At 39.2% G+C, this 23,540-nt stretch overlaps 1 protein-coding gene across 2 annotated transcripts in view; it reads right to left on the bottom strand.

Moving 5' to 3' along the window:
* Nucleotides 1–6,352: 6,352 nt before the first annotated feature.
* LOC141957115 (ubiquitin-conjugating enzyme E2 E2) overlaps nt 6,353–23,540 on the bottom strand; it is a 217,008-nt gene continuing 199,820 nt past the window's right edge. Inside the window, exon 6 of one of the 2 annotated variants that reach the window (XM_074898095.1) lies at nt 6,353–7,359. In XM_074898095.1, the coding sequence (XP_074754196.1) occupies nt 7,262–7,359 (98 nt within the window). In that variant the 3' untranslated portion in view covers nt 6,353–7,261. The remainder of the gene's footprint in view (nt 7,360–23,540) is intronic. The other variant, XM_074898094.1, reaches the window with a different exon arrangement.

The following is a 23,540-nucleotide window of genomic DNA, read 5'->3' as shown; positions in this document are numbered from 1 at the left end:
TTGCCATTTAACGTGCTGTCTTCCCTGGGTTACCTGTTCCCACTCACAGCTGGGACCCTGGTACCCAGTGAGAACAGCGTGAAGCTGTCAGGTCTGGGTGAGGCGTAGCAGTGTGTCTGCTCCAACGCTTCAGCATCCTGCAGCTAGCAGAGTTTGTTTTGATCTAAGGGGGATGCTGCAGCGTGTATACATCGCTGGAAGGAATTTGTAGCGCATGAATGCAGTGTTTATTTCTGTAATTATTTTTCTTTTAACTTCTTCTTGGGGTTTGACTGCATCTCTTGTCCTTCTGCCTCCAGAGTTTCAGTGCCACTCTGAAAATGAGACAGTTATTATGCCTAACAACTCCAGCTGGCACATAAGCAGGGCTCAAGTGTCTGCTGTCATTTTTTGTTTGCAGACTTTTCTCAATCTTTTATACAGATTGAAAGAAAAAAGTTACAAATAGGATTGTGTTTTTTAAGACAAGTAAGTCCACACAGTACTACACTACACAAATAATAGTCTACTTCCACTAGAAAACTATTGATTAAAGTTATTCAAATTTGTATTTATTTTAAATAGATAAAATGGCAAGTATCCACAGTAATGAAATATATTCTTTCATGATGTATACTATGAAATAGAGGAGAATGAGATTATTTCTTTATGCATATCAATTATTAAATTATCATAAAAGTGTATGTATATAAATAATTCCATGAGCCTTTCTGATTAGATTACCTTGATATGACAGAGCACGTTTTGATTATTCTTTGATGCTTTCCAATAAGGATTTAAATTCTAAGTAGATTTCAGGAAGATTTTCTTTTAAAACTGCAGCAGGAGGTAGTGGGTGGACAATACATAACGAAGCAGAACAGGAAACAGGAGAGACTTTTTAATTCACACAATTATTTTCCTCTGTAAAAGATGATGAAGTTCCCACCAGACACAGATTTTTTGTAAAGTTTCATTCTATTCATTAGATATGTAACATTCAGGGCATTTAATACTGACCATTTTGCTACTACTTACAATAATGCTCATAGAAAACCAAGGGAGAGTGCTGTTGTGAACTTTGAGACCAGGAGATCTGCAGAGAGTATTTGTGCCTTAGTGCAAGTGCTGTGCACTGGGAACATGACCCGCTCTTTCACATAAAGGAGAATAAAGCAGGTTTTCATCCCTCTTTCTGCAAGGGTGGCAGCAATCTCTGGCTCTGGGGTGGACTTTCTCAGTGAGATGTCAGCACTCTGTGGTGAGACGGCGATGGGCTGTGAGGAGGCTGGAGCAGAGGTGCCTTTGGTGTTTGGTGTGTCAGTGGGCTTAGCAAGGGGTTTGTGTCTCTGAAGTCTGAGTGAAGAAGCAGACTTAGGAAATGGGGAGCAGCAGAGAAGGAGCAGGGATGAAGGTTGCATGTGGTCCAGAGGAAGAGGAAGCAGGACTTTTCCAGGTCTTTGGTATTAAGGAGATTGTTAGAAAAAGGCTCTTATAATTGAGAGGTGTCTGAGAAATGTAAATGGGAAGAGTTTGAAGATGAGCAAGAGCACAGTTCGGCTTTGCTACGAGCGAGGTGTTCCAAAGCACGATGGGCAGAAAGAACTTTCTTTGCCCTGTTTATGACAAGTGGAGAAAGGAGCAGAGCTGTATTGAAATCTGTGTGGTAGGAGCTCCATTCATGTGAAGAGACTCCATTCAGGGCCTTACAAAGGGTATGAGTCAACTGCAAAGAAAGGAGGCATTTCACAGAAACTGAAGTGTGACCCTTTGTTTTTCCTGACCCCAAGGTCCTCAGCGACACAAAAGGGGACCCCAGCACTGATTCTGCAGCAACAAATGCCTGTTGTGAGTGAGTGTATTTGATAAGCAGTGACAATAAGGAATGACCCAAGGTGCTTGTTTCCAGCCCTTGTTTCCCAAGGGACTGCCAAGGGGAACTCCTGCATGCAGCCCAACAGAGGTGAAGGAGAGGAGGGTGCTGGAAAGCTCTTCCTAGTGGAAGCATTTCCCTAGAAAACCTCCTGAAAACATGATCTGACAATCCACATTTACTATTGGGACACCTGGATAGTGGGGTTTTTTGGACTCAGTTCTGCAGAATCTATAGAAGTAAATACAGCTTTTATTTAGCTGTTACATGAAGTGGGATTTTTCTAATTTAGGACTCGCAAAGGATTAGGATGTTTTAGTAGCCTTGTCTTTATTTCAGTCTTCCATTAGGCAGTTGCTACTTTCTTTCACAATCAAAGTAGACATAAAAGGGATGTTTTGCCTTGCCCTTTTCATTATCCCGAAGTGCTGCAGGTCCTTATTAAAGTTCATGATGGAATTAGGGTGCAGAATGATGGATTTAAAGGTATCATAAAATCCTTCCTGGTAAATAGTAGTCCCCAAATATATTCCAGTTGTGACCTGAGAGAGGCTGCTGGAGGCGTCCCAAGCAGCCATGCATCGGCTCTGCAGACCGTTTGAGCTGAGGAAATGCATTTGCATATGGATGTCATGCTAAGGAGGCAGGCCAGCCCGGATTTCATTACTGCTAATGACGTGTGTGGGAGAAGTGATTTAGTTTATAGCCAGTGCCAGGCGTGGCACAATGAGGAAGTACTTAATTCATACAAAGCTCTTTCTTGCTTCTAAGACCTGAAAATCAAGGGGACTTCAAGCAGATCTGGAGGCCCAGTGTTATGTGATATGGTCTCGTTAGCACGGGGGAAGAACAGAGCCATGACTGAGGTGACGGAAGGGGGGAGAAGGAAGCTTCAGGATTTAGCATTTATGTCATGGAGGAAAGGATAGGAGAAGAAAAGAAAGGGAATGAAAACAAGAACAGAAGAAAGAGCAACTGAGGATGGAAAGCCAGCAGGCAGAGCTGGCTCTGCAGGAATCGTGGCTGCCAAGGCTGGACAGTTGGACTTCGGAGGTGCCAGAATTTTTGCTCCGAGTGCTTGCTCGACTCAAACTGGGTCTGGGGCACGATGTCCAACTTCAGAGACAAGAGAAGTTTCTGAGAACTGGAAAGGAGAAAAGGACCCCAGGACAATACTGGGGTTGGAGTAACTGGGAGTTGCTGCACTGTCTGAATGATCACATGGCATCTCCACACTCCAGTGGAGCTGCCTCTACTTTTCCTGCTGCAGTAGGCACTGCCTTGGGCAAGGTGGGGCAGAGAGGGGCCTGGGGGCACATTCCGGGCATGCACTTCTCGGGACAAAGAGATTCCTATGCTCAGGGAACTTCAGGAAGAGCTATTTAAACCGGGATCAGTGTCTTGGGTGGCCTCTCAGCTGCAAGTAATGAATCAGTCAAGCAGAAGAAAGCAGCCAGAGCGAAGGAAAGGGTGAATGAGAAGGAGGAGTAAATCAGAGGGATTAATGCCAGAGATAAGACAGCCAGCAAGAGGGAGCATGCTGTAACAGCATGCTGAAAGAGCAGTTCAGAGCACGCACCGCACCCAGAGCGTGCGTTGGGCCAGAATTTAAAAGGTTGAGAGGGCCTTGAAGAGGGGCCCAATTTTGGGGTTTATGGGGCCTGACACCTCTGGCGTTTTATACTTACACAGTATCGTTGCACAAGGTAGCAGGGAAGAAGTGCTGTGAACTGCTGCCTTTTGTTTGGGCATGGGATATAACTGTGTATCTATCTGCAGCTCACACTATGAAAACCTGAAGAAAGATCTTTCAGAAGGAATTATTCCTGCCTCACTCGTGGCGCAGCAGCTGGTTTTAATGGATTTTAACTGTTTGGCTGCAATCACCACAATGCATGTAATCAAAAGGGTTATGAGCTGCTGAAACTCACTTCCTGGAGCAGCCTGGAAATGCTGTCTCTGGAAATACAGGATGGTTTTGGGTACCTTAATTTAAGCTATGTTGTTCTGCAATTTTCCGGAGAGGGAAATCAGCTGTTCAGTTGCACAGGGGGATGTGAAGGCCACTTCAATGGTTTGTGAATGTGTAAATACAGTTTGGAGAATTCCCTGATTTCTGCTTCATCTGAGTTGACCTCAGAGGGTATGGGGCAGTGACATTTATCTGGGGTTACTGGAAATTGAATATTGTTTACTTGATATTGCAACTGAATTCAGAAAAGCTGTCTTCTTTAAAGAACAAAACCCAGTTTTAGCATTTGTGTATTCCTGAGAAAATACTAGATTTGCTGAAGTGATGGCCTTTATATGCTGTTTTAGAACACCTGTATGCTATTGAACATTTTACTATGTGTGAGCCATTTGAACGATCTTCATACACACTTGCAGGAGGGCAGCATGTGGACTTCACCATCTAGAAGTTGTTAGAAAGATGATTTGTCCTAAAAGAGGAAGCAGGAATCAGCCAAATTTGCAGATCTGAAGAGCAAAGGTGAGACAGAATGACGTGCAATATTTTCTAGGTGTAGGAAAAAGGAGAAAAAGAGACTATGCCAATACATTATTGTTCAGTGGGGCTCTGCTGGCAGACTGAATTCTGTTGGGGATGGCTCATTTCTCCGCAGCGACAACAGCAGGTTTCAAATAACGCATCATATTTCCCAGGTTTAGCAGATGAAGAAAAAGAATTACTTGGGAGGTAAACAGAGCAGATTTGCAAATAAAGGAGAATGTTTTATGGCCAGACTTGCAAACATTTGGCTCTTGCAGACGCCAGAAGACTCTGCATCTGCTTTAATCAATGTGGGTTGATCCTTTCTGATTATTTCATTGAGATCCCCATGGTTCTTAAGGCAGTAGTTTTATATTATCTAGGACAAAGCAACAGTTCAGCTTCATACAGAGAGCAACTTACCTGCAAATACAAACTGCGCATCTTTTTGTGGGTAAGAAAGGCAAGTGAGAGCGTATGAAGTGAGAACAGACATTTATTAAGAATTCTGGGATTCCATCTCTAAGGTATCTCAGCTGTCTTTCGTTATGTCTTCATTAGAGATACCATAGGCTCTTCTGTTTATAATGTCTTCTTTATCTTTTGGCAAGAAAAAAGAAAAAAAAAAGATGATAGTAGGAATTAAAGACTTCTTTTGCAAGCAGGTTTAAAATGTACCTGGGAAATTACTGCATTATGCTCAGCTGAGTGTAAATAAAGGCTGCAGAGTGGCAGACACTTAAAGTAATTCATAAGAAATCTGAAATTGCCCATTAATTGCTGTCTCAGGGGATCCAGGTCTTTTATGGCTGGAATCTCTTCAGCAGATGGGATAAGAGGAGAAGTAATGCAGTTACTGTACTGGGCAAGATGCAGTTGCACTTTTTAATCCTTTTACTTCTTTGTTGTATTTTTACAGCAGGAAGGGTCCCTTCAGCCATGGAGATACTTCGTGGCAAGTTGTATGGTGGAAGCAACTTCCAAGGGAAGCACATGTAACAGTTGTCCTGAGAAGGTGTTCTGGCTCAGAGAAGTCTGAGTTTTAGGTTTGGTTTTGTTTTGTTTTTGAACTGTTACTGCTCTTTCACATCTGTATTTAGGATATGCTGGCTTCAAAATGTTGTATGGCTGGGCTTGTAAAGAGTTGGCTTCTGCAGACACCTTAAGACTCTCCGTTTGCTTTGATCAAGAGACTGATTATTTCTTTGAGATCCCTGTGGTTCTTGGGGTAGTTTATATACACCAACCTACAATAAAGTCAACGTTCAGCTTCCCTTCGCTCAGAGGACAACTCACCAGCAGATTCAAGCTGTGCGTCTGTTCAGGTATTAGCAAATGGCTGAGAGAAAATCAAAACAGCCTGGAAATGCTGAGCAGTGCAGTGGTTGGCGTAGAGGCCCTATGATGTCACCTTGACTGCTTTATGTTTCAGGACGGTTGGACTCAGTTGGAGGGTAATGCGATTGGGTCTTCCTGTATGTTTATACTGTCCCTGTTGTAGTGTATCTTCTTTAAGATAAGATCTTCTTTAAGCATAAGAGGCAAGGAGAGAGGGGAGAGGGCAGGCAAGCACTATATAGCATCTGTAATGTTCAATTATATGAGACAGGGATTTTCCAATATGCCTTGCAACACAAAGAGCATTTAGATACCAGCATCACAGTATATATTTTCTAAATCACAACACCCACACATTTCCTTAGCCAAGCAGAAGTTTTCCTTCTATGGCTGCATATCTAAAATTAGCCCGAAGGTCAAATTTGAATAGAAATACCCTTGCCATTGAACGTGCTGGGAATGATTGGTGCAATGGGCTCAATTTTCCCATCGAAAACATTTATTTTTTTAAATAACGGTTGCTTTTACAATTAAAGAGCTTGGAGAAAGGCAAAATGAGGCCTGCTGTATAAAATCATCATCAATATTCTGCTTTCACTGCAAGGCTATTTTTATAACCAACTATTTTAAATGTAACAAGATGGCTATAGTGAAGCCATAGTATAAAAGATGCAGCAAGAGGCTTCCGAATAGCTGAGCTGAGCAACCTGCATGTGAAAGAAAGGCCTTAAAATCTGGAAGATGTTTGTATGTGAAAGATATACACAGCGAATAATTCTAAGTTAAGAAATGCATTGTTGAGAAGAAATGAATAGTTTAGGTCTAAAAACAGTTGCTTAACCTGCAGCTGTATTATGTGAGGACTATGCAGCCTATACTGCACAAACGCAAAAGCACTGTCTTGCAAGAAGTGCATTTATCAGCCACAGTGTTTTATTGAGTGCTTTAATAATACAAGTGTACATCAACTGATCCACAGTTAAAAGTGGCAGGTCCCTAAGAAATTTACAAGCACTTTTTTTTTTTTTTTTAAGTAAATCAAAATACATATTAATTTGTTCAACGCAATAGCCTTTTGTGTGGGAAACAGAAGGCTAGTGATAAACACAGTCTTAGTAATGCACAGTGATTCTTGATTTTAAGCTTTTATACAAAACTTGTTCCCAGTAGCATGCACCCACCATTAAAGACTTCAGTACAAAAAAATAACCCTAAACACTACATTTAAGTAGAAACGAGATATAATTCTGAATTTGTTTTCCCAAAAAACACGTGAAAGAAAAAAAAAAAACCCACACATTAATACAAAGCTTTGTGACAAAGCTCTATACTATTACAGATCCAACATTCTTTGCACTGATAACCAAAATTCCCTGTCTACATTTGAGGGAAACAACTTTCAAGTTAACAGAACAAAAAACCCCCAACAAATAAAAATAAAAATAAAACCCAAAAGAAAGTAAGGACAACCTTGTCACAAAATGGTTCGAAATTTAATAAAAAATAAGAATGAAGGGGAGGGCTATTGATGCACTTAGTGAATGTGCTTGCACAGGTCCAGCAAATCCTAGAGTAGGTTCCTATGTGGCATATCGCTTGGTCCACTGTCTGGCCATTCTGTCATGCTCTGCTCTGTTAGTCATATACTGAGTGGCAATACTTCCAACCAGGGGGTCAGCTGAAAAGGAAACACAAACCATGAAACACTTGTCAACCTTGGAAGGATGAAAAAGCTATTCTTAGATCCACATTCATTCAGTTCTTTTAGGTTTAACTGCAAGAACAAGCTGCCTACAAATACTAGTCCCACTTTGAAAGCACACTTGCATACAGGAAAAAAGGAAGAAGGAGATGGGGAGGAGTTGGCTGGCAATTAGCTATACGTTTCTGGTAAACATAGAATTAAAACCATTTTCTAAAATTCTGCCTCACAAACAGATGTTCCAATAATTTTATTTTGAGCTAAAAGTCACTTTCAGGTGCTGAGAATAAACATACCATGTCATTTATTTATGGTCTTGTACTCCCACAAATATCTATATCACCTAAGAAGAGGATGGGTTCTAATTCTATATTATCAGGTTCAATGGTTTATTTTGGTTTTGTTTTGTTTTGTTTTTTAAATACTTGTAGTTTTAAAGCATAAAGGAAGATAAGGAATTAGGACAGTGAGTACTTTTTTCAGAGTAACAACATTAATTCCAAACTTCGGGAACTGGTATTTAATTTATGGGATCTTTCTGAACATTCATGCTCAGATGATTTAGATGCTGCATGATTTGGTCTGGATCTACAAATTACTTCACAAATAATTAATCAAAACCAGTCAATCCTCTAAGAAAAACAAACCAAGACTAGACTTTCCCAGAAGTGACTGTATGTAATCAACATTTTCCTTTCAGACAATATTTTTCTCTTTTCAGTTTAAAGCAGACAAAATGTATAGAGATGTTCCCTTTTTTGGGGGAACCCATACTCTTGATATTTCTCCTGCAACAGTAAATTTCCCGAGATTGTACCATGCAAGTTCAGAAGCACTGATACCATGTTTTCTCCTGACTTAAGACAGATGAACATGACTTCTTCTGAAAGCCAGTTAATAATCAGCTTTGTGGTTGACTGAAGATGGTGCCACTGAACAATACGAATCTTGGCTTCCCCAGTGGTAATCTGACTGTGGTGTTTGCATAAATCAATTGGTTGGGTCACTGCCAACATTACTGAATATTAGTGAATAATAGCTAATGAAGAAATCTTTTGCTTTGAAAAACACTTTCAGGAAGGGCCTGTGATCTGGATCTTAGGTTTGCACCTTCTAAATCAGTAAGGTGAGTTATCACTGTGACTGCAGTCTACAAAGTCCTTGTAGTCTCAGTCCTTCAAACACTTACTGCATATGCTTACGTTTAATATCTTAATATATCCGGAGGAGGTCACTGAGGCCTGGACTTTGCTATTTTTACATGCATGAGTGTCAAAGAAGCACATCTGATCTAAGATCCATTTTAAAAGTTTCAGACTAAAAAGTATATCACCTTTAACTCCTCAGCCAAGGAGAAGAACTATATAGGGGATTAACAGAAGGATTTTGTTCTGTGCAAATAAGAGGCTAACAGTCTACAGGTACTTAAGGAGTGCCAAGTTGTTCATGCTGGAATGAGGTTTGAGAAGCACTGCAGAGTAAGTGGGGAACTTGAGCAATGGGAAAGGGAAAAATTTCTCTCAGCAAAAAAATTAGGGAGTAGCCATAGGGAAACTTTGTCAGTGTAATGTAGCTTGGGGATGAACCTGACAGCACTGCTGTGAATTCCCACACCCTCCTTGGATGTGACACCACTGTGTGAAGAAACACTTTCACAGACCCATGGAGAAATGGAGACTAAGGGTTGGACTTGGAAGGAATCCGTGGAGCAAAATTTGATGAATGTGCCAGTTTTCATGCTGTTGGGGAATGTGAGGTTTGGCTTCTGAGGCATCTGGCTGTGATGGGTTGCAAGAATATTATGGCATTATCATCTGGAACGCAGCAAGTGCTTAATGAGGTTTAGTGCGTAAAGTGCTGCCACTAAGACCTTTATAAAACCTTATGTGAGCCAGTGAAAAGTGATGTGCTATAGTAAAGGTTTACCCAGTTCAAATCTGAAAGTCTTTTATGTGTGGGATAAATGTTTCTGTGAAAGCGTGTCTTTCACACTGAGAGCTGTAAATCAATTTCCTTTATATACTGAAAGGGTACTGAGGATCCTATCATCATCCCCAATCCTGGATGATAGATTACAATGTTTGGTTTCTTAGTGTGGGTTTCCATCTATATCTCCTTTTGGGAGCAAGGAACTATTTCAACAACATACATCTTCGCAAGGATTTGCAAGGGACAGGCCCTTCCTTTTACCTCCTCCCAGCATGGGAGAGTGTCTACTTTCTTTTGAGGTGGGACAATCAATGAGAGGAGTTCTTGATAAGAACATGTGGAAACCTGTTGAAGCCCGCTGATGTAGGGAACTGGTCTGTTTATTTATCCATATATTCAGGCCTTTGTCTTGGCAGTGTTTTGTTTGGGAGTTGGGAAAAGAGCAGAGGTGACAGCCTGCAAGATGTCTGAGGTCCACATAGCTTTTGTTGTAGGTATGTAAATTCCCATTGAGAGTGACCTGTGAATCAACTGTCATTTTGGGGTGCTTCCCTCAAGTCAGTGCCTCCTTCCATCAGTGGCTGCCCATGCGAAACAGGACTGCTGAAGCAAAGAGAGGTCCTTGCCTGCTGTAGCATGAGCAGGACCAGCTATACCCACAGCCACCGCTGAGCCAATGCTACTAAAAGGTGCTCTTGGTATTAACAGTAATAACATTGTTCTTTGCAGTTTGGCTATGCCCTTTATTGGTTATAACAATACTGAATATATTAAGAACAAACCCACAGTTGGCAAAGTCACTTGATCATATGAGACTCCAAACTGAAGAAACAGAAAAATAGTTATTGCCAGAGAGGCCCAGCTATTTCACATCCCTGTCAGAGGGTCTGGAGGTGTGTTGTCATTATATGTTGTTATTTATGAGGGTGTTAATAAGGACTGTTCAACAGGTATTCGAAGAGCTGGCTTATTTTAGCAGTTCCTGTGAATCTGTGAAACCACCAGAAGGCACCACTGCTTTGTTTGGGAAGTCAGGACAGCTGGTGAGGAGGGAAATTGTAACTTCAGACCAGAGCCACCCAACCAGCGGCACACTGGCCAATTCAATGCAGCACACTGCATTCGTGCTGGAGGACATAAGGACGGTGTGTCAACTCCAGAAATGCAAACGGTCTCTTTCTGCACCTGCATGGGCAGCGTCAAGCCCAGGCTATATTGTCCTTGGTGGAGGAGTGAGGTGGCTGGCAGGCCCAAGGAGACAGATCTCCCAACACTTAATGACTCATGAGTCACCATCACTATGCAGTTCACAGGGATGGGGAAATAATCAAAAGATTTAATTCCTAATATGCACGAGCCTTGGTTATAGTGTCCAAGACCTACAAAATAACAAATACAAGGAAGAAACAATAGTTAACATTTATCCCCTAAACTAAGTAGCACATGGCTGAGCACCACCTGGTTCTCAGCTGGGCTGCACTATTTAAGGAGTATTGTGAAATCTCCATTAGCAGGGCCAAATATGTATTTATAAAACAACCGCTGTGTAAACTGTCTAATTAAGAGATAAAAAGGAATACTGGATCTCAACATTCATAATGGTACTTTTCCCATGTTTCCATTTCTCATTACCATTAGACTGTTTCTTATTTTCCATTTGTATGTATCTGTGGTTTTATTCTCGATGTTAGAAATGTGTTTGCATAACTAGTAAACCACTCTAGCTTTTTCTTTTATTTTTGTTTTAGAAGTAGTGTGATTCATCAGTGAGTCAGGGTTCATTTCAGAAATTCACTCCAAATGGGACTGTGTCCAAACAACAATGAAAACCAGAGGATCAGAATATAAAACTATGCCAGAAATGTGTTATCAGAACAACCTGGTGAAAGAAATGAAAATAAAACCACAACAAATTAGTAACAATAACAGCAAAACTCTGCAGCTCCTGGCCTGCTGGGAGGTGTGTACTTTGGGATCTCTTGGATCACCAGATGCATGGTGACTGGCTTGAGATCCACAGGTACCCCATCCCTCAGGGTGCTGGAGCCTGGGGAAGCTGGGACGAGGCAGAGTACTTGCATGTGGTGGTCGGCAAGCACCAAAACCCGGGAGCAACATTGCGGGTGGTGTTGGCTGTGACAGCCACGTGTGGGGAGTTGTGCCATGGTGCACGCCACCAGCTCACCAGAGAAGCTGCTGCAACTCTGTGGACTGGAAATCTTTAAGGGCTCATAATTTACCTTTCCTTCTAGTCCCTGACTCTCACTCTAGAAATCGGCCCTAGGACACCTCTGTAACTGTTAGCTTGCTTAAAGAAAAATTGTTATCCAATACTCTGACTAGTTCCATGTAAAATTGGAACATACCAGGAGTTACAGCATCAAATTTCATGTTAAAGGATAACACAATAGTAATGAAAATATACAGAAAGAGCACCAAATTAAACAAGCATGGACAGAAGCTAAGGTGCAGCCATGTAGCTTACATGGAAAATGTCAATCAAGAGAACTAAAGTATGAAGAAAAGCTTCTGGATGATTTATAGAAAGACTGCAGCTGCTAAATCCCCCCTCACCTCACCATCTGTAATCCTCATGTTATATCAGAATTCATGAAATCACCCTGTATTTAAACGTAGTTTTCAAAGCTGGGTGAGCTGGAGCTTGTCCCTAGCTTAAAAAGGTTGGATGTGCTGCTCTACAATGCCTTGTCATCTTCTTTTGCAGCCACTTAATATGACTGTATAAGGAAGAACATTTGTGTCTCATGTCTGTTGTAAGGCTAATCAAATTTACAGCCCAATTCTAGGGAGTTAATGCTATTGGGGATTTGGATGAGCTGAGATTTGGTCATTACAAAATTTCAGCTGTGTTTAATGCTAGTTATACTGCTTTATCATTCAGAAGACAGACTATAATTCTTCTTTAAAACTACTTTTCTCCCAAATAAATGAAAATATATTGCTATACTGTATTTTACTCCAGTTGTATTTTTACAGCTATTTCTATGTCAGCAAATAGCAATTTCAGAGCAGAATTCATCTCCTGGGCTTTTCAATGCTCTTTTAAAAATACAGCAAACATACTCTAGTGAAATAAAAAATGGAGATGGTGTGTTTAACAGCTTGATTTCAGTGTGCCTTCTCCATCAGCCACATGATATGCAATGAAATTCCAATTGGTAGTGCCAACGTGGTTAAAGAGATACACATTTAGACTTAAAATGTACATTATGGGTGTTTGTATGCATTATATATATTTTTTATGAGCATTTGAAAAGTAGAATTATATTTCTATTGCAGTATTTTACAGTTTTAATAGAGAACAGCCGATGGAGCAAGTTATTACACCATCACATGTGGGTTCTCAGAAAGATTTCTGGAGCACCTTAAAAACCAAAAAAACCCACAGCCCTATAAAAATCTCACAGTTTCTTCAGCCAAACATTTACAATATACTTTTTTTTTTTTTTTTTCAGGTTTAGATTCAGCTCTGTATTAGGGGGAATTTGGAAGAGCTGGCCTCCAGCTCAAGAAGCAGAATTAAACTGGAAGAGTTTCCAAAGGTTAGATGCAACTTGAAAGGTCTTACTCCATCTCCTAAGATATAAATGACTCCTTTCTCATAACTGAGGGTATCCCATTGAGAGGCTCTGTGGAACTACCTGTACTGAAACATCAGTGACCAAAAATTAAATCTGCTTCCTCTTCTTGGGACAGGCTGTGTGAAATAGAGAAGAAAACAAACTAGTAATTTTTTAGTTATTTGAACTTCAGCTACACATTTAGAAGAGCTTTTGGTTTATGGAATACTAATTGTTTGGTTTTTTGGTTTTTTTTTTTTTTTTTTAGGGCTGCTTCTTCTTCCAAATATTCTGCTGTATTTCTTTTTCAATTAAAAAATGGGGGGTGATTGGGTTTTGTGAGCTTTTTTTTAGGAAAAGTCTCAGTGATCTGTATGTCATCTATAGGATAGCTGCCTTGGAGTCATCTTTATACAACAGCACAAGTAGGATTGGTTGCCCTGAAAATAAACCTCCCCAAAATAAAAGTTCGTATTTTCAGTAACTACATTTTGTATGGTGATTTCAGTGCAAATAGCAGTGCAGGACAGAATATATTCCCATACTGGTTTATAGTGAAAGTCAAGTTTTCTGAACCCAATTTTTGTGTTTTTTAATATTATACCAACTGTTAAGAAATAGGTCCCAAAAAGCAAACTAAAAACCCCTAAGATTAGGGGAAAAAGCAGAAACTAATAATTCACTGAAACACCAGTTTTCTTAACAGCAAATGGTGACAGCTTGGTGCACACCAAAAACATCCTTAAACTTAATTTTAAAAAATTATTTAATATCTAATTATATATTCTTACGTTGCTTTCAGTGGCATCCGGGCTAGTGTTATGAGACCAGTCAGTGAAAACTGCAGACAAAGGCAGTGTGAGAGATGCTATAACAAATATGTCATAGAACAATTTAATACTCCAAGAGGAAGAGATTAAGAGAAGATGAATTGTTTGTGAGTAATTTTATTTACAGTGTCACTGTGCCTCAGGAAGTTTCCATAGTTAGCCACATGTCACCTGTATTAAACTTAATGAACTCCTAGAAGACCATGTCAAGGATACTGTGAGTCTTGATGTGGAAAATGAGGTATGTGAAATGCATCATAGTATCCTTCAGTGATCTTACAGCAGCAGTGTTGCTCTCTTTTGCTATCATTAATAATAACGCACAGACTAAGTAATTCTTTGGAGGCAGAGACAGGTGAAGTGGCACACTGAATTACTCCACTAACCTTTCAGCTTTGAAAAGAGTGCTCAAAATCAGGGCACAAGTGAAAGCGAGTGCAGTGCAGCACTAATCCCTGTTTGTGCGGCAATAAAACTAGCCTCGCGGTTGGAAGTCTGATCAACACACGCGTAGGGACTGGAACAACAGAGTGATTCAAGTCAGAACAAAGGGTGGCAGCAGGGCTCTGAATTGCTTTACACACCCTACAAGCTGAACCACAATTTATTTCTGACTTTCATAAAATCACAGTTCCAAGTATCCATATAGAATGTATTTAAACATCTGTGAGGGTCTTTGTACAGAAGAATGATAAAGGGATCAATAAACACTGTGTAAAAAAAGAGAACAAATAAAATTAATTGTTTCAGTAAAGAAAAAAGGTAATCCTCAGAGGAGAAAGGAACAAATTCTAGAAAGGTCTAATGTCTACGAGGAAAAAAGTCAGTGAAGCTGTTACCAATTTCAGCAATTATAGTTTATAGCAGAAATCATATGACACGGAGTATAACGAAGCCTGCTTCTCATTTCAGGTATTAGTTTTGCAGATTTGTTGGTCACATCTCAACACTCAATAGAAAAAATCTAATATATGTAGGCTACATCAGTGTGCTAAAACCTCAAAATATGTCTGCTGAAATTGCCTTACATGTGCCTCATTAGGCTGGCTACCATGGTTGACATGGCTTTGACAACGTGGACAACCATATGACCTTCAAGGGTTGTTCCCACCACAGGAAAGTAAGAAGAGATGCAGTAAGATATCCTTTGACATCACATTCTTACATACAAGGTGATCCAATGTGTTGGAGGTAGAGGAAACAAAGGCTAACGTTGTTATGACACTTCCCAGTTTCAGATAAAACCCAGGATTGTCTTTTCAGGTATAACGTGGGAGATAAGTAAATACAGGACAGATGCATAAGAACTTGAGACACAATCTTTGGAAACCACCTCTGCATCTAGAGAACTAAGAGAAAACTATACACTGTAGCTTAGGAACTGTGTAACTTTAAAGCCTAAGTTTGCCAAAAGTTTTTGTCCGTATATAGAAAAGCTGACATAGTGGTCACTGTGCTAAAGCAGGGCTAAAGGAAACTTAGTTTTGCACCAGACTTCCTATCAAGTTGTGTCCACCAGTACATCCCATAGTCCTGGTCACTCAGTCATCCAGTCCTTGGCTACCTCTCTAGCTATACACCTCAAGTCTTTTTCCTGGGAGAAATCAGAGCAGGTGCAGGAGGAGAAAGTGAGGGTGAGGTAAAGCATGGAAGACCCAGAGGTTTTGTTCTGTTGTACAGCCAGGGTGTAGTCAGGGTGCACATCTGAGCAGGTAAGCAAGGAAGTGGTAGTGTCATACTGCTCGCAAGAGATGAAACTCCAGAGTGCTTACTGGTCTTCACAGCTTGCAAGTAGTCATGATGACTCCAAGAAAATTAAGTGGGCTTACAGTTGTGCTTTAGTTTCCCATCTGTAAAACTGGACTAATATCACCCAGGATATTCCGAGAATAAATATGTTAAAAATTGTGACGTATCTGGATACTGTGGTAAATGTGGCTTTATAGAGGTGTGTCATGAAGAGACTGATATCCATGACTTGACTCTAAATTTTCAGCTCCTTAGAATTGTCAGAGACACATTTGACTTCTGTTAGTCCATACAATGATTGAAGTTACACAGATATAAATATGTGTGACTTGACTCCAATGTCACACTGTTGTCTGGAGAAAAATGTTACCTATCTTTAAAAATAAAAGAGCTCTGCAAATCCAGTTTAAAAAACATCCATTTACTAAAATATCCATTTTGGATACATGGAAGAAGAAATTAATTCCTCTCTCTAGACTTGCATTTGACTGCTGTCAGGCTACCTACCACAGATCTGTGTGAAATATGAGGCTGCCTAAGAAAAAGATATTTCAGAAATAAGGAATATTATCTGGCCCAGTTTTACTAACATGGCTCTTAAAGGAAAAGTGTTGGCAGTCATTCATCTCTGTATCTTGCCAAGGGAAATCATTCTTGTTTAAAGAGTAAGTTTTTTTTCAGTCTTCCGTTTTTAGCAGGATTTCTATAAACTTCACTGGCTGACTGAGAGTTAGCTGAGGCAATCATGGATCAACGAGGCAGAGTGTACTGGTCTTGAAGAGTTGTCTTTAATTAAGGGAGAACATGCACCTATTAGAAGTGCCAGCATGCTGTAACAATTAAAGTTCTGAAATAACACACTTCATTTTGATGCTTGGATGCATCTCAGAATTAAAAGCACAGATATATTAGCAATGTATTGGTTCATAATAATGAACTCAATTGAGAAACAGTCATTGTTGTTGGAAAATAAATAATGAAAAGGTGTTTGTAAATAAGAACTTGATATGAAAGACATTACATGGCACATGGCTTGATAAAATTTGCAGGAAAAGTTACAGCAATATGCATTTACCTTGTGGAAGATGACTGACTGGATAATAAGGAAATCACAGCAGTCAGATCTCAAAATGCTGTCAAGCAACCAAAATGCTAAAATGCACAAAGTAACTGGCATGTATCCATAAGGTCGTAACTGTATTTTCAGAAAAACAGTGTGGACGGTAAATTTATGTGAAGATTTACTAAGGGATGGATAGCTATTATATAGGAATTCCAGTGTGTTCAGCATTTCTTTCATTTAAAGAAAAAATAAACAGTTTTCTTCTAGATTTGTCTCTTCTCACTTCCCACTAATTATCATCTCCAGGCAAACGAGTGACCTGTGGGACTTACACATCCTGAACTAACAGTTTAATCCCAAAGCAACTGGGTGTAAAGGCATTCCCGGTGATCGTGCCTTGCGCAGTGTTAGGCACCCTATAATCACATGTACCAAAGGTAGATTACTCTGCAAGAAAACCAGGCGGTCCAGAAGGATCCATTTGCCACATGGATTCCCAAGGGACGGGGAGGGGATGAAGTGTTACCGCGTGGTCTGGTCTTTGGTGGCATTTAGACACTGAGAGAAAAATGAGTCCTAAAGGCATCTTCACTTTTACGGGAAGGGTTCGAATGTGAGCAATACCAAAATCTTCACCTTAAACACATCAGGATCATTTTAGGTTAGATGCAGGAGTCATCTGAATTCTGCTCTTGAACCTATCCCTTTGCTCCTTTATTGCAATTAATCCTTGGAGTAACTAGAAAAGCCTACCTATGTTATGAATGCTGCTTAATTTGGTTTAATCTGATTTTCTCCTTCTGGTCCTATTAAATCTTGTTATTAATTTGATGCATTTAAATCCAAAATTGTTATTAGAAATCCCATGCAAACTGTCAAACGAATGCAAGAGAGTTGTATTTACAAAAGCAAGGTTTGGTGAAGAATTTTATCCCTACTAACGCCTGTAGGACTCTTTTTCATAGGCCAGGGCTTGAAATCCCTTAGCAAGATGGAACATCCCTTGGAACAGGAATTGGAACTTAGGTGTGCCTTGCATTAATACACCCCTTACTGTTACCCAAGAATAACTCAAAAAATAGTCAGGCCTCTCCATTCCTTCTCTATACTTTCTCCCACAGAACATGTGAAAGGAAGTCACAGGCTGTATCTGGCTCAGACGTGTCTAAGTTTATATCTTCATCAAAAGGTAGTGGAAAGAAAATGCCTGGAAACTAATTTGTTCAGGATTTTTGTCAGTACGGCCCAGATGCTCTCTTTGATGGGGCTGGCTTCTTGGGGTTTTTCTGGACTGCAGGCATGGGTCGTTTGAGCCAGGTTGTGTAAGTGCATGTTGGGACCATGCCTCACATTGCCATCCACATCTGTGGTCCATACTATTTGGGAGGAGGCATCCCAAAATGTTACTGCACTATAAATGTAGGAAATAGGTGCCATCTCAGCAGAGTATGGGACAGGGAACTCTGGAGTCAGTCTCATTGCTAATGTGTACACTTGACAGGTTTCTGACAGTCCAGAGTGTTCAACTCTGATCCCCTGAGTGCTGCAGAATTTGCAGCAATACAGCCCTACCAAAAGAGGCATCCAGAAAAGATGCTTGTACCAACAAGCAGTGGCTGAAGAAAGTATGAAAACTAGAGTGGCACCCTGCCCTGAAGACAGGTACAGGCCAGCTATGGCCATATTTCTGGAGGCCGATCACTGATGTGACACGGGTTATCATATGAAGGGAGCAGGGTGGTGCAAGCTCTGGCAATGACTGAGGAATCAGCAGGTAAGTGAGGAAATAACCTCATTTGAGTAACCAAATGGACTATCCACTTCTAAATTAACTTCAGAACATGAATATAATTAGGCTTAATTATGAACAAGTACTAAAAGAACTAAAAGGAAAAACAGGTTAAACAAAATAATTAGCATTCATCATGTAGGCAGGTTTAGCTGCTGGATTAGTTGCACTGAAGTTACAGGGCAATGCTAAGTAAAGATTGAATTTATGATATTTACAGCAATAATTTCATATTTAGTAATAGGTAAAACAACTTTATTTGGAAATCCTATCTTTCCTGTGAGGGGTCACATTCAACTCCATTGTCAAGCCTGACTAAATGATAATCACTTTGACAAATGACTTCAGGCGTTGGCACAAAAAGTCCTAAGATTGAGCTGTAGAAAAAAATCTATACAAGGTAGAGATGGAAAAGACATGGAAAGTCATGAAGGCATTCTTCCTGCTAGTATAATGTTGTGTCTTATAGTAAGTTCTACTTTCATGACACTTTATCTAATCAGTATTATAAAGACCCAAACAATGACGATTCTGGTCCTTGAGAATTTTCCGAAATCTGATTAAAGTTGCAAATGCTCCACTCCATAGAAGGGCCTGTTTTTAAGCCTTGTACAGATGGAAAATTCTACAAACAATTTACTAATCAGAGCTCTATTTCTGTATCCCATATGAATGTGAAATCTTACAGTACAGCCCATGCTTAAATTTGGGGCAATTACACCATACATTTTGCTATTTAAGTAACTGTCTGCTACTCCAGTTAATGCACCTGAACTTAATTTGCTGTGAAAATAGGGATTCTGAAACATACACTGCATATAATTTGTTTTATTTGTTGCCTTTGATAGATCTGCAAAACTGTAAAAAACAAACAACCGCTTCTTCCTCCCCTGCTGAATAATGTAGAAAATTAGCCATGCAAAATAAGAGACATGTCTTGCAGTAGTGTAAATCATCTCTGAAGGTAGAATCTGAACGACTTAAGAATACTAATTGCTGAAATTTTACTCAAGAAAGTGAGCCTAAATGATTTAATAGCTAACATACTTATAGCCAGGATTATAAATTTTGCTTTTCAGGACTGACTCTACATTCTTGTTGTGAATCTGTTAGAGCACCAAACGTAGCAGGCTTCTTTTCAGGAGCTTAAAGAATGTGGGGCATTCTTTAATGGAACATGCACCGTTTCATCCACGGTGAAACAAGAATAATTGTATTTCAAGAACAGGAAGAAGCATCCTTAAAAACAGTTGTGCTAATCAGGGTCCTGAAGGTAGTTCAGAGGCAGTTAGAAACATATGGCAAGAAATTTTAAAATATGTCCTTGCCTTCATGTTAAAAAAGGTACACAGGAAAAAAAAACCCAACCCCCACTTAGTAAAATAGAACAAAGTCTAAATAAAAAATCTGATACCAGTTTATTCCGGCTGGGATTTGAGCTATTTGTACTAACTGGAAATAATGAATATTAGATTAAATAATTATGAGATTAAAGAATTAAGTGTAGGAATATAGGTAAATTGTGATGTCTGAAGGTATTGATTTTCTAGTTTTAATTATTTTTCCCTTAAATATATGAAGTTTTATTAGTGAGAAAATGTATCCAGTAGAATTGGTTAAGCCCAGAAGTATTCTATCTACTTTGTTCAAAAGATTTCAGCGTAATTAAGGACATGTCTGTATTGGCTAGACAAAACCTGCACGAAACAAAGAAAATACATCTAATGCCTGGAAGTGATTGGAGTGTGTTTTGAAAGTAAACGGCAGTTTACTTTGTATCTTGGAATTCACTCTAATTAAACTGGGATTTTATATCTTATATATGAGAAATAACTAATAGCTTTATTTAAATACTTCACATTGTTAAACATTTAACATTGATGACTTATTTTGGTCTCGGTTCACACAAAGATTTATTAGGTGTATGCACTAAATTACCTGTCTTCTCTCTGAGGTAATGAGCATAGGAAAACTCCACTGGTACTATTTTAAATTACACATGCTTATTGGAAGGAAAATGAATTGTAACCTTTTGTATTTGTAGCATCCGTCACTCATACATTTTCTCAAATACTTTTAACTTAACAAAGTTTAAGGTAAAGCTCAAAGAAACTCTGTATTTCTTGAGCAGAAATGCACAGACTTTTAAAAATCCTGTATGTATATTTATCATGTAGCTTTTATAAGTTTTATGCAAAAAACCCCCATCAAAATGCCAAGTGTATTTTTTTCTAGCTTTACTTTCATTTTGTGATAAGACTGAATTTTGTATGTTCTAGAAGCCCCTGTCAAGGAATAATAAAAATTAGGAACAGTTAAGGGTAGTGACAAGACTCAGGAGTGCATGAGTGACAGTTACATCCCTTTACATTTATTTATTGACACAGATGTACAAAGCCTCTACTGATTTAGATTTTAGTCAATCTCTGATATAATCAGATGCCATTTAATAAACTGATAGTTGGGTATTATGTCTGAAGTTCAATTTTTCTCACGTCGTCTTAAATAAAAACAAAACAGGAGTAGAAAACTTATTGAAAAGCACAAGACATCATTACCAGCATGGTCAAACTTTTCCCATTTAAGGAATGGTTGAAATCTAAGCTTATTTCTTCTAGAAAAAGACAAAATAAATAAGATGTGACAGACAAATCTGTAAAGAAGATTATAAAAAATAAGTAGTAAGTAGTAAGTTTTCTTACTCCATAGTAAGAAAACAACACAAACAAAACCCCAATACGTTTAGCAAAAGTTAAAAGGAAGTAGATGCTTCATACACCAAATAGTTAAACACATCCAAGAATATAGTGTAGGAATATTAGAAGGTAATTTAGGAAAATTAAAAAAGAATTAAAAAACACACTAGTCATGGCACCACCTAAGTTACCTTTGCAGAGGCTATTACAGCTCATGCTTCAACACATAATCTGATCATTAGCTGTGGTTAGGAGGGAATTTCCTCTCCAGTATACTACTGTATGAGTAAAGTGCTTTGAGGGAATTTTACACTTTTCACTGAACCACTGAGCAATGAACAGTTAGTTACAGGCAACGTACCTGACTGAGCCAAGTAGTACTGTTTTTCTCTTAGACAATGACTATACTCCTCCTTCTAGTGATTATTCTTTGCAGAGTTACAGATACATCAGATAAAAAAAGAATAGGGTAAGTGCGTGTGTGACTGGTATCTGGAGCTATTGCTAGTGACTGCTTTATGCCTTGGATATGACAAAATCCAGACTGCACATTTTATTTTTAAAAAGTAACCTGTACGATTCACTTTCTAAATTATGTAAACCCACTAATATTCTTATGTAAATAACTCCAGACACTTTTCAGAGAAAAAATTATTCAGACTGTATACTTCTGAAACCATAACAGGGGGGTTATGACTAAGTATTTCTAAACAACTTTACTTCTATAGTTGTGTTAATCTTTTTAATGATACCTTTTGAGCTTTGAATCACCTAAATCTAAATACGCAAAATACCTCTATGCTCACGAACAACCCTCTTCTATGCATAAGGTGTTGTCAATGTGCAACTGAAAAGAGCAAAGACTTAGGCCAACATAAATAGTAATCCTGATCCAAGCCTCCTCCCCCTGCACACATAATTAGGAGATATTCCAAGACATATTTTCCTGAGAACTACTAAAGGGATGACAGTTCACAAATGTTTTTCCTGCTGTTATAATATTCCCCACAGTCATGGGTTCATGTTGAGGGGACTTAGTCAACTGATAAGAACAAACTATTTTAACATTTTCATCAGCTCTTTATGGCAAAGCAAATGAATTTTCTTCCAGTGCTTATCTATGTATAATTTTCATAAGGTCCTGCTGCATTGCTTGCACTGACATTACGTTTAATTTCATGTTTATAGATCATGTCCACAGAGTTTAACACATATAGGTGTATGTATCTGCAAATATTTGAAGACCAGATGTACAGAAAGTCTCTCCCTGGCAGTGCAGAGAGTCTCCTAGGGGGACTTCGGGTGCCTAAATCCCATGGGGAGTACTGAAAACCTAGTTGGTTGGCTGCCAGCATCTTTAGGTGCCTAAATGTCTTTAACATACTGGTACTGTGTGTCCAGCTCAGAATATGAGAAACTGTGACTCAAACTATAGGACAGCAATTAGTATTGTAGAGAACCTATAGTATAGATAGCATAGTACAGTATGTTTTAAAAGGAATGGAAAGAGAAACCACTGATAGACTATCAAGAATTTGTAAATATCAGCTGTAGAATATATGATACGATCAGTCCAAATATGTACATATTACTTTAACAAATATATAGCAGGTTCTGCAGAACAGGCAGGGGAACCTACAGTATTTAAAGACAAATAGGTACCTTCTTGCAGAAAGAACTTTGTTGCAATTGATGGGATCGTTTTGCTCATGTGAATGAAGTTGATGGTGATGTTTTTTTCCCAAGGCAATCCCACCTTTGACATTGTTCTGCACTCATTGAGAGCAAAACAAAAGGCATCAGTTTTATGCTACATTTTCCATTTGTGCTCCTTTAGGACAACTTACTATGATGGCGTTTATGTAAAACACCCATCTACTCTGCTCTCAGTCCAGCAGCACCGAGGTAGCAGAGCAACCACACACCACATTTTGTATTTGCCAAGCAAAAGCCTCTGGAGTGAGCTCATTTCATTTGGAGACAACCCAGGGCAGAGATTGAAAAAGGGACAGAAAGGTTATGTTGCAACTTAGAACAAACTAAAAAACATTACTACATGAATTGATTCCTCGCCGCTCGTAACTTTTGTTTACCCTCTCTCACTTGCTGCCATGCTTTAGTGACACAGCATAGAGTATTTTCCTGCTCCAGATACAAAGAGAGCATTTTCCATTGTGCTGAAACAGCCCAGAAACCTGCCCGTTTCCTGACAGAGCAGAGTATATAAACTCTGACGAAAAGGGAAAAACAGCTCCAAGCTAAAGAATATAAATAATCTCAGACAACAGAGCAATCTCATTGTTTACACGACTCTCTGCTGCTTACAAAAAGGATATATGGCAAAACAAGATTATTTTGTTGTATGTCTGATAATACTGTGCTGTGACGTTGCACCTGGTAGCCTGTGGGTGCCAGGGAAGAATCAAAATAGTAGGGGTTAGCCAGCCTCATAAAATTGGACAAATTAAATATTGTTTTGCCAACTTCTAAGTATTTCAGTCATTTTCCAGAATATTCATC

The sequence above is a fragment of the Athene noctua genome, chromosome 2 (assembly GCF_965140245.1).
Source record: "Athene noctua chromosome 2, bAthNoc1.hap1.1, whole genome shotgun sequence".
NCBI lineage: Eukaryota > Metazoa > Chordata > Aves > Strigiformes > Strigidae > Athene > Athene noctua.
Note: the sequence above shows the minus strand (reverse complement) of the source record. Positions and strands in the feature narration are given on the sequence as shown.